Source organism: Nestor notabilis, unplaced genomic scaffold (assembly GCF_000696875.1).
Source record: "Nestor notabilis isolate BGI_N333 unplaced genomic scaffold, ASM69687v1 scaffold3790, whole genome shotgun sequence".
Lineage (NCBI taxonomy): Eukaryota > Metazoa > Chordata > Aves > Psittaciformes > Psittacidae > Nestor > Nestor notabilis.
Window position 1 is genome coordinate 8,473 of NW_009909873.1, and position 10,592 is coordinate 19,064.

The 10,592-nt window shown below is 42.5% G+C and overlaps 1 protein-coding gene across 1 annotated transcript in view; it reads right to left on the reverse strand.

Annotated features, from left to right (window-relative positions):
- The window catches only part of CACHD1 (cache domain containing 1), a gene marked incomplete at its 3' end in the record, with an annotated part of 93,064 nt that overhangs the window by 8,363 nt on the left and 74,109 nt on the right, over nt 1-10,592 (reverse strand). The window contains exons 10-16 of the mRNA XM_010023414.1: nt 8,784-8,933; nt 8,116-8,239; nt 7,500-7,617; nt 6,002-6,170; nt 3,735-3,877; nt 2,978-3,159; nt 979-1,089 (exon numbers count right to left, since the gene is read on the reverse strand). Of these exons, the coding sequence (XP_010021716.1) occupies nt 979-1,089; nt 2,978-3,159; nt 3,735-3,877; nt 6,002-6,170; nt 7,500-7,617; nt 8,116-8,239; nt 8,784-8,933 (997 nt within the window). The remainder of the gene's footprint in view (nt 1-978; nt 1,090-2,977; nt 3,160-3,734; nt 3,878-6,001; nt 6,171-7,499; nt 7,618-8,115; nt 8,240-8,783; nt 8,934-10,592) is intronic.

Genomic DNA, 10,592 nt, shown 5'->3' on the forward strand with positions numbered 1-10,592 from the left:
ACCGCTCTTTAATCATGTTCTAATAACCCACATGAGCTTTAAGTTCTTAAAGCTAAGTAAACCATCTCTTACTAGATAAAAATCAGATTTCTGATTAATTGCACTTCTCTTCTTACAAAAGTGCTGCTTTCCCTTAAGTAAATTCCTCTGTGAGAAGCACCACGCAGGCGTTCAGCCTCATAATGCTCCTGCCAAAAGAGACAGGCAGATGTCCCGTGGTGGGAAATCCCAAACAAAGCCGAGATGTCTCTGAGCAGAGCAGAAAAGCAGTGACCTGGGCTCTGCTGGCTTTGTGATCTGTAGTCACCCGCACGTTAGAAGTTACCCTTGTATTAGTGGGCAGAAGCCACACGATCAGTGACAGTCTTGGAGGAGACTCCATGTAAAAACCAAAATGAGTAACTGCTATTCCTGAAACTTGGGAGAGCTTGTGAAAGGTTTAGTACATACTTTATAACCTGACTTCCTTTAAACATAGAATCCCAGACTGGTTTGGGTTGGAAGGGAGCCTAAAGCTCCTCCAGTTCCAACCCCCTGCCACGGGCAGGGACACCTTCCACTAGAGCAGGTTGCTCCAAGCCCCTGTGTCCAACCTGCCCTTGAACACTGCCAGGGATGGGGCAGCCACAGCTTCTCTGGGCACCCTGTGCCAGCGCCTCAGCACCCTCACAGGGAAGAGCTTCTGCCCAAGAGCTCATCTCAATCTCCCCTCGGGCAGGTTCAAGCCATTCCCCTTGTCCTGTCCCTACAGGCCCTTGTCCAAAGCCCCTCTCCAGGTTTCTTGTAGCCCCTTTAGGCACTGGAGCTGTTCTAAGATTATAAGGTTATATTACATGTCACCAAAAGCACTTTAAAACCAGGTTTCGTTTTCAGTTCTTGGACACATACGAGTCACCCAGTATTTTTCTCTCCCACCCAAAGCAAATCTTGATCACTGAGAGTATTCTTGCTTGGCACAAACCTCAAAACACCATTTACCTGGACGAATGGACTGTGTGACTGATCGTAACGACATAGCCAGCCCCTCCAACATCTAAGTAGGGACCAGTAAAGGTGATTAACCCTGGGTTAGCCACTGCATGCAAGTACCTAAGGGAAGCCAAAAGAAATGATTATAATTAGTGACAAATGATTACTTTAACCTTTTAAGACACTATCCTTGATCTTGTAGAAATAGAGACAGACACTGAATTCTGCACACTGTGAACCATGTGCTACCAAATTGATGTTTCTTAATAGTAAACAGATACCTTAGCATGATCAGGACTCAGACCTCAACCAGACTACCTCAATAAATGGTTCCTCGGTGCATCCAACTGCATTTAAAAAAACCTCAATATATTCTACACAGAATATGTTTAATGTAATTTTAGACCTTTTTCCCCTAGAAGAACCTACTACTTAGTGCCAGTAGTCTCAAACTCAAAGTAAATGCTGGCAAAATTGATATGTTGCAAATGGAGAAGAAATGACATCCTATAGACAGAATTCAGGCAAGAAAATTCAGAAATATGCCAGGAAGTGATTACAATCTCCTTTAAAACTTTCTTTCAACAGAAAATAAGCCACGATCATGTCATTTATTTTCTTACTGAAGTAAGAAATAGTATAAAACATTCTAAGTGTTGGAAACACTTTTGTGTATGAAAAAGGTTTGCTTTTCTCTGCCCCGTAACTAACCTATGAGTCTGGACTGGGCTGTGCAGCAGCTTACTTGACTTCTATTTTATTTCTAGTGTTTTACTTGCATCTTCTTTAGACAATGCTACCATTTGGCTTTATATAAAAACCAGGGCACTATCTCATGCTGCACATGGAGGCTCTTCCAAAATCATGGATTCAGAAAATCAGTGAAATGTAATAAAAAAAAAGAAATCCCACCCCAAACCAACAATGAAAATAATATGGGAGCTTTTAAAATGGAGACAAGGGATTGTAAATTTACATTCAGTTAATTTACAGTATCATTGAATCCTAGAATGGCCTGGATGGGAAGGGAGCTTAAAGCTCACCCAGTCCCAATCCCTGCCCCGGGCAGGGACACCTTTCACTAGAGCAGGTTGCTCCAAGCCCCTGTGTCCAACCTGGCCTTGAACACTGCCAGGGATGGGGCAGCCACAGCTTCTCTGGGCACCCTGTGCCAGCGCCTCAGCACCCTCATAGGGAAGAAATTTTTCAGTATGATACATATGAATATATATCATCTATATGAATGCACCCCATTTATCTCACTACCAGAAAAAGAGCAAAATTCCATCACCTTATGTGAAACCAAAAGGACAAAACACCTGAATAGAACCTAACCAGTAGCCATGGTAATGATATTTTCAGGGAAAACCTGTGTCAGAAGAACTGCAGCATGGCCAATGCCAGGAGTATTGCAGAGCCTGCCCTCTGTGCAGCCAGAGCCGCTGGCTCATGCCTTTCTCAGCATCATGGTGTGGAAGTACCTGGCTGGCTCCTTTCAACAAAGCACACGTCAAAACACACTCCAGAGCACTCTCATGTCTCCAGCTCTCATTTGTAATGTATACAAATATTTTCCCAAATCAGATGCTACTGCATAATTAATAGTGCAGTGAAGCCAGCAAATTCCTGCTTTAAAATGAGCAAGGAAACCCGCTGTAAACAAACAGAACAACTAAAATATTCACAACCAAAAATGGCACAAGGATCTGAAAACGCTCCTGAATTGGCTAATCCTAAAGGGGATGTTCATTTTCTGAATATTTATAGTCCCATCTGCCATGGCAGGGATGTGAAACAGAAACCATCACTTAAAATAAGAAGGATTGGAATTAGAACCAAGGAGGGGTTTAACAAGCTGTATTTAAGCACCAAGGATGAAAACATTTCTAGTTAAGTAGTTTATTAGCTGGCCATGAACAAACCCAGCCTATGAAATGGATACCAACTATTTCCCTTATTGCCCTTTGGGATTATCCAAAGCTTTGATAACGGGACCCTAAAAACTCACCATTGTCTCCTGGTGGGATCAAATGCTTTGTCCATGAGGGAACCGGGGTAAATTCGGAGCACCCCATTGGGGGTTGCTATGTAACGGCGCACAATGTAGCTGTTGAGGATGCTGATCTCCATTTGTGTCATCCATTCATCTGTGACGTGACTGGTAGCCATTACTTCATTTCTGACAGAGAACTGCAAAACAAAGGCAGACCTGGCAGGGTTCCTCTAAGACTTGCAGGAAAAGATAATAAGCTGCTCGTGGGGTTTCCTAAAGAGCGATCGGAGATCATCTAAACTCAATTACTTGTTTCAAGTCTTCTCACACCAGACGGATCTGGCACATTCCAAGCAAAGGGAAAGCTTATTATAATGAAATAATGTTGTCGTTATCTCTGAGGCTTTTAGGGTTTGCCTTTTTACTTCATGTAAATATAAATACTGATTGGCTTGCACACAAAATAGACATTTCTCATTTGTGTGCCTATGAAAACAAAGGGTTTTCTGCTAAGAATTTGCTGCAGCTTTAGTTTTTCTAGAGTTTTTTTCAATAGCTGCTTATCAACTTCCTTCCCCCCTCTCGGGAAGGAAGCTCTCTTCCTCTTCTCTCCACTCTTCTAGACCTTGAAGCCCCATAGCAATCTCTCCAGGCACGGGAATAGCACTCCAAACCACCTCTCTATAACCCTAAGAGCATCATGAGATCAATGTTCTTTCTAGATGAAGGAGTGGGATGTGAGGAAACCATGTCCTCCAGCACCAGGACATACCTTCAGGCCAGGGTTGGCAATGAGGCGCGTGTTGTCGCTGAGGTACGCGGTGTAATGCTCCACCATCCGCTTCGTCTCGGGCTGGCTGAGGTGTTCATAAGGAGAAGAGAAGCTGCCCGCAGAGAGCATTACTGTGGGGCTTTCTGAAAACAGCAAAATGTGAGGAAGTTAAGGACAATTAATTGTACACACTGCGTAGTAAACACATTGTACTACAACAGGGATGTGACGTGGTGTCCTAGCTGAGGGCACCTGGAAGGAATTACACTGATGCACTGTTCACTCCTCTGCCTGTTCCTCCACTCTCCGACACTTTGGCACACAAAGCACACAGCTCCTTCAGGTCACCGGTGGGCTGTGAGTGAGGGCAGGAAACGTGAGGGTTTCCACCCAAAAAGAGCACTCACCTTTTGTTTCTCCTGGCACGGACAAAACTCAGGTTGCACATAAACAACCTTTCTTGCTTCAAAATATAGAAGTCACAAAGTCAGTCCACTCACTTAGAATCCCAGCCTGGTTTGGGTTGGAAGGGACCTTAAAGCTCCTCCAGCTCCAACCCCTGCCACGGGCAGGGGCACCTTCCACTAGAGCAGGTTGCTCCAAGCCCCTGTGTCCAACCTGGCCTTGAACACTGCCAGGGATGGGGCAGCCACAGCTTCTCTGGGCACCCTGTGCCAGCACCTCAGCACCCTCACAGGGAAGAGCTTCTGCCTCAGAGCTCATCTCAATCTCCCCTCTGGCAGGTTCAAGCCATTCCCCTTGGCCTGTCCCTCAGGCCCTTGTCCAAAGCTACAGATAACAAACAAATGCATTTCAGTTGAAATTTTAGTTACAGGTGATGAACAAATGGAGAATTACAAGCAGAGAAGAGGGAAGGTACCAATAACGGTGTAGCTGTCCAGGTGATTTTCAGACAGACTAGAAAGTGAACTTTCATTGTGCAGGAACTGCAGTACCAGACAGCTTTTTCTTTTTAAAAAGAAAAATGCTGCTGATGAGGCAGGGCTGGAGGTTGAGAACAACTCCTTTTCTGAATATCTGACCCATGGAACCCCATTTCCCCATGTGTAATGGTCTCCAGAGGAAAAATTTCACTGGAGTTATGTGAAGTGTTCTGCTTTTATTCACATTCCTCTAAAACACATCACCATGCATCCAGCAACCAGATGTACTGCAGTCATCACTTAGAAACTTCTATTACAGTCCTTCATCTGCTTCCCAGATCAAATACCCTGATGTGACTGCATTTTGCTTTGCATGAAGTTTTTCCACTTGTCAGCTTAGTACTGGGTTTTTTGGATATTCTCCATTTATATCTTGTCTTTCTGGATAGAAGATAATCAAGACTAGGCACCACATTAAAGCAAAAAAAAACCCCTGTATTTTAAGCAATTGGCAAAGCAATTTCCATAGGTTTGTTAAGTTCCTCCATAACTCTAATCTCACTTAGCTATTTGTGGCACTGCAATATAGCTAAGAAAATGCACCACGAGACCTTCAAACCTTGCTAAGAACAAAAGCACTTAATTGAGAGCTTCTCATAATACAGCAGGGATTTTAGCAAACTCCCAAGATTTCATACTTAGATATGAAAGCTTGCAACTTATGATGATTACATAAAAAACATCTATGTTCTCAGGCTATATTTGGAGATCTCTATCCTTTCCAGACACTAGAACTTACAGTGCCATGGAAACTCACTCTCTTTCCAGTAATGTTTGAGCAACTACTGAACTTAGGTAGAGCGGAATCAGTTTAGCATATCAAAAGCAGTAATGCATCAGTAACCCGACAATTAAGCAGGTAAGGAAGGTCTGGAAACCATCACATCACTGAAGTTCTGTTTCCCCCAACAGACTTCTGGCTTCTCATGGATCGATGGTATTAAATGATTATGGCAGTGAAAAAGCTTCACAAATCCCAAGTCAAAAGAATAGGAGTCCTGCATGACTGGCTGGGACTTCATCCTACTTAGGTTATTTGTCAATAAGCTGCTTTACAGCTGAGAGCAGAGAACTGAGTTTTAAGCTTGGTGAGACATCTCTCACTCTCAGCACTCCACTTTCTGGGAACTTGATGGACTTCCCAGATCAAGTTAGATAAATACACTCATGGTGCTATGATCAGTGAAGAGCTATAAGAAAGTAACAGCTGATTAGAGAATCTCTCAAGAGAAGAGTATTTCCAGGGGTTTGTGAGAAGCTTTCTGCTGCCACACTCTACAGAAACACACAAGGTGGTCCAGATGAACTGTGAGGAGGCTTTACCTAAGGTAGCCAGCTGCTTGAAGTGCAGGCAGGCGTTTGGCTGGCCCAGCAGATCCAGGCGATGATACAGGAGCTTGCTGCTGGGGACAGTGTTGAGATTCTTCAGCTGCTTAACAGGTATTTCTGGCTGTATTACCACCACACACAGAATAAAGGATGTGTCCTGGACCTGAAAAACATTGGGCAAGTCATCAAACAGAAACAAAAAGGTGGAGGAGTTACAGAACTTATATTATGTTTAGCATTCACTCTTTAATTGCTCATCCCGTCCAGTTCTGGAAGGCAGCACCACACTTGGCCACACTCTCAAGGATCACAGTTCCCACTCTCTGAAAACAGACAACTCCTTTTTAAAGAAGCTAATATGGACTTGGTCTTATAGAAAACAGTGAGAAGGACTCTGCTCAAGCCACACAGGTCTCCATGTACAATGGAGACACTTGTCTCCAGTGGTCTGATGACCGCAAGTCAGTCCCATACAGCCACCTTCCAGTTGGTAATCATCTTGTATGGATCAGAGCCATTAAGCTTTAAAAAAACCCCAAACTTTTCCATAATCTGTGGATAAAAATATTTAGTTGTCAGGAAAAAATACTACACTAAGACCTTCACTTTGTTGCTCTATTAGCAATAACTTCTAACACTGTTCTGTGTTAGAATACTTTTTGAAGTGTCATTAATAGAGCAAAGGTTTCAGATTCACACTTGATAAAAAGACATTGGTATTCCCTTCATGAAGAATACAGACAAATGAACTCTCCAAAATAAGATTTTATCATCACCACTCGTAATTGTGTGCTGCATGTGTCACATGCTTTACTGGTTTGCATATGTTAAATTTCCTATAGTACATCAGACTAGTAAAGCCTGGAGTTGCCCAGCTGCTCTGCAAGGGTGTTTGATATTTAATGTAGCATTACAACATCAGAAAATTAGCTCCAGACACCCTCCTATATGAAATTCTGTTACACAATGACAGATGTAATCTCTTGAAACTGCTCAGCTTAATCTTTTAGGTTAGATTTAACTTAACACTGTGAAATGACCCACAAGTACTCTCTTGAGTTTGCTGGCACAAAGACGTAGCCAATTATTTCTGGCATGGGTGAGACTCACCTGGATTATATTTAACCTTAGATTCCATTTTAATGTCTGGGTCAAGACTAGTGTTCAGATATGTTCAAAACTAAAGAAAGGAAGACAGCTGCTAGAAGCTCTCCTAAAACTCTTACAACTGGTAATATAGCCAGTTGCATACACGTCATGCTCAGTTTCAATGGGAGCTTCAATATCATTAATGTTTGTAAGAAAAGTGTTAAATTACAGCAAACAGCATCACTGGCTACTGATACAGTTCTGCAACAAGATAGTGTCAGAATAAGCTGACATTTCCCACTGTGTTAATGCATGGATCATACTACTTCACTATATTAACGTACTTTTCAACATATGAACTTAGTCTATGCCATCCTGCAACAGGGTTGCTTTTATTTCTTACCATTTTCCAGGCATAGCTGACATTGTAAGCTTCTTTTCCAACTTCCCTCAGTTTGTTCACATGCCAAGAGAGTGAGGAGTTCACAGGAACTGTAATGATCTGGCTGCCCAGGGGAATGCTACATTGGCAGATAAAACATTCAACATTGTATTAAACACTGAGTAAGTGCTTAAGCAAAATCCATCTATTGTGCATTTATAAAAATATCCTAAGAGATGATGAGATTAACTGTCGTCTGTCTTAGGGGAAGGAAGAGTGCATGTATGCTGAAAACACACTCGTGTACCACCACATTCTGAGTTAAAAGACATACTTAGATTAGACAAAGGATAAAGAAAACCCCAGACCAAATAGTGGGAAATCTTCCTGACGTGGAAGAGAGATTAGAAAGAGTATCCCCCAGATCAGTTATGGAAACCACTGCTTACTACACCAAATGATAAAATGAAGAAAGCTGGAGATAAAAACAAACCAGAACCATTGGGGAAGGAAAGATTCCAGAAAAATATCCAGATATTATAGGAAAAGGAACTTTACATTCTCTTGAAAGTCCTCTAGAAATACTTCTAGTGCCCCAAGAACTGCTAATGTTTGGCCTTGCATCCCAGTTCCTTACCTAAGGATGTTCTGGCGCACCAGCTCAAACTTAGGAATGTTCTCATAATGGATAATATCTGTGTGGAGTGGTGGTTCAGACAGCAGGTAGGGCCTGGTAAGGGATGGGTGCATAAGTGTGTATCCTGAAAGACACAAACCCATACATTGAGAGCAGTGCAACAACTGAACCCAGGATGAGTATTTATAGGGGAAAAGAATACAGTAACTAATACAGTTTTTGCAAAGGTTTAACAGATGTCAGTGAAGAAGCAAATATTACCATCAAAGAAGTTGCAAATGGAGAACTAGGTAAGGTGCAAATGAAAGACAGGTTGAAGAACCAAGCAGTAAAAAGAGGTTGGGATCAGAAGAGCTGAACACACATATACACCAGTTTTGCCTTTTGCCCTAACACAGAAAACCTCAGATGTTACACATGTAGGAAATCTCAATAGCAAGTAAGCATTTCCCCATCAAAACTCCAGCACAGAAATTTCAAGTCATGAATCCACCTACAGTTTCCAGCAACTCTCAGGCAAAACTAACCAAACAACATGGAATTAATCTTTTAATGGATGTTATCTTTCATTACTTATCAACTATTGAGAGACATGAGAACTGAGAGTTTCCTTTTGATGGTTACTGACCACAGTGGGACTAGAAGAGATTATCTGAGCCAAAAGTTACCTTTATTATCAATGAGGAAAGTGTAGGAACCCAGTGAGTCTTGGTAGTAGGTGACATCTTCCAAGATATAAGCAAGATTAACATCTACTCCAACAATCCCCAGCAGCAGGTTTCCGAAGTAACATGGTTTACTCACAGTCATTATCAAGCCTTAGAATGAGAGAAATAATATCTAGTTAATCATTTTTAGAGGAAACAGAGCATGTACTTTATCGTTTCAACATGTTATGCTGTTAAATTTTTATAGAGTATTCCCTGTTGGAATATGGACAAAACTTGGCATGCCTACAGGGAAGCTGAGCAGGTTATCTGCCATGCCGGAGCAGGTCATCCATCATGTCTGGCTGTTGTTACCTACTCTCCTCAGTTAGTTAATTTCTACGTTTCTGATAGCGACCTAAGGTACATTTGATCCATTCATTAAAACTGATGTTTTAAGGTTGTTGTCAGTCTACAAGGAAGTCTATAAGGAAGTTCTTTACTGTGAGGGTGCTGAGGCGCTGGCACAGGGTGGCCCAAAGAAGTGGTAAATGCTCCATCCCTGGCAGTGGTCAAGGCCAGGTTGCATGAGGCCTTGGGTGACATGGTCTGGTGTGAGGTGTCCCTGTCCATGGCAGGGAGTTGGAACTAGATGATCTTAGGGTCCTTTCCAACCCAAACCATTCTGTGATTCTACAAGTGGATGCTTTACAGATAAGAAATGCATTTGCCTCAAAAGCTAAGGTAGTATTTTGCTCTCTTAACATCTTTTAAGGCAATTGAAAAAATAGGGGGAGGAGGGAGGAAGAGCATTTGAACTTGTAAGGCGACAACACCAATGAAGTCTTGCTCATCTGACTGCATATTCAGAATATTAAACCTCTTCTGCTTCACTAAATCCCACTATGGCCACTGTACTGGGAATCGTACCCTTAATTACACAACAGTTTGGGATGCATCTTGTGCCTGAGGTAAGAACTCTCAGTAATATCTTATTTCTTTTCTTTCTACATCACTGCCACTTGCAAACTCAATGACTCTTTTCCTTCAAACCAATATGAAATTCATTTGCCTGTATAAGCTTTTAAGAACACTTTGAAATTTAGGTAAGACCAACGTTCTCTATTGCACCATTTCTAATCCTTCTGTTGCTCAAAGTTTCCATTATGCTTGGATTTGGCTTTGTGAGAGTGCTTAATTACCAAGGTTGTGAAACTCAGAAGAGATGTGCTCAGAAACAGTCTTAAGTTTGCTTTGGGACTCAACTCAGACAGTAAACCTGCAACCTAAGCTCAGCAGCCCTTGAAAACTATTCAGCACAGCCCTTAATCACTCCTCTGTACTAGCCAAGACTGAGAATAGGCAAAGTCCTGAATAAAGAAACACAGAATTTGCTCAATCATTACAGCAATATAAAATCATATTAAATGTATTTCCTAATATCAGCGTGATGGTCATATCTCTTTACAGAGCACTGGAGCAGTGTTAGAGAAATGTCAGCTGAGCTGCCCAAGAACTAGCAGGGGTAAAGTCAACAACCCCGACCTTCCAAATGTGTACACTGAGCACCAGATCCCAAATGTAAAAGGACCAGCAACAGCACTGCCTCTTACAGCTGATGCTCCTTAAGGAAGTATTAGCTCAGGTTGGATGGGGCTTGGAGCAACCTGCTCTAGTGGAAGGCGTCCCTGCCCGTGGCAGGGGTTGGAGCTGGAGGAGCTTCAATGTCCCTTCCAACACAAACCACCCTCTGAGATTCTATGATCCTATGTCCCACAGCTGGGTATGTGTCCAGCCAGGGAAGCTCTGCCCAAGCTCACTCCCTACCTG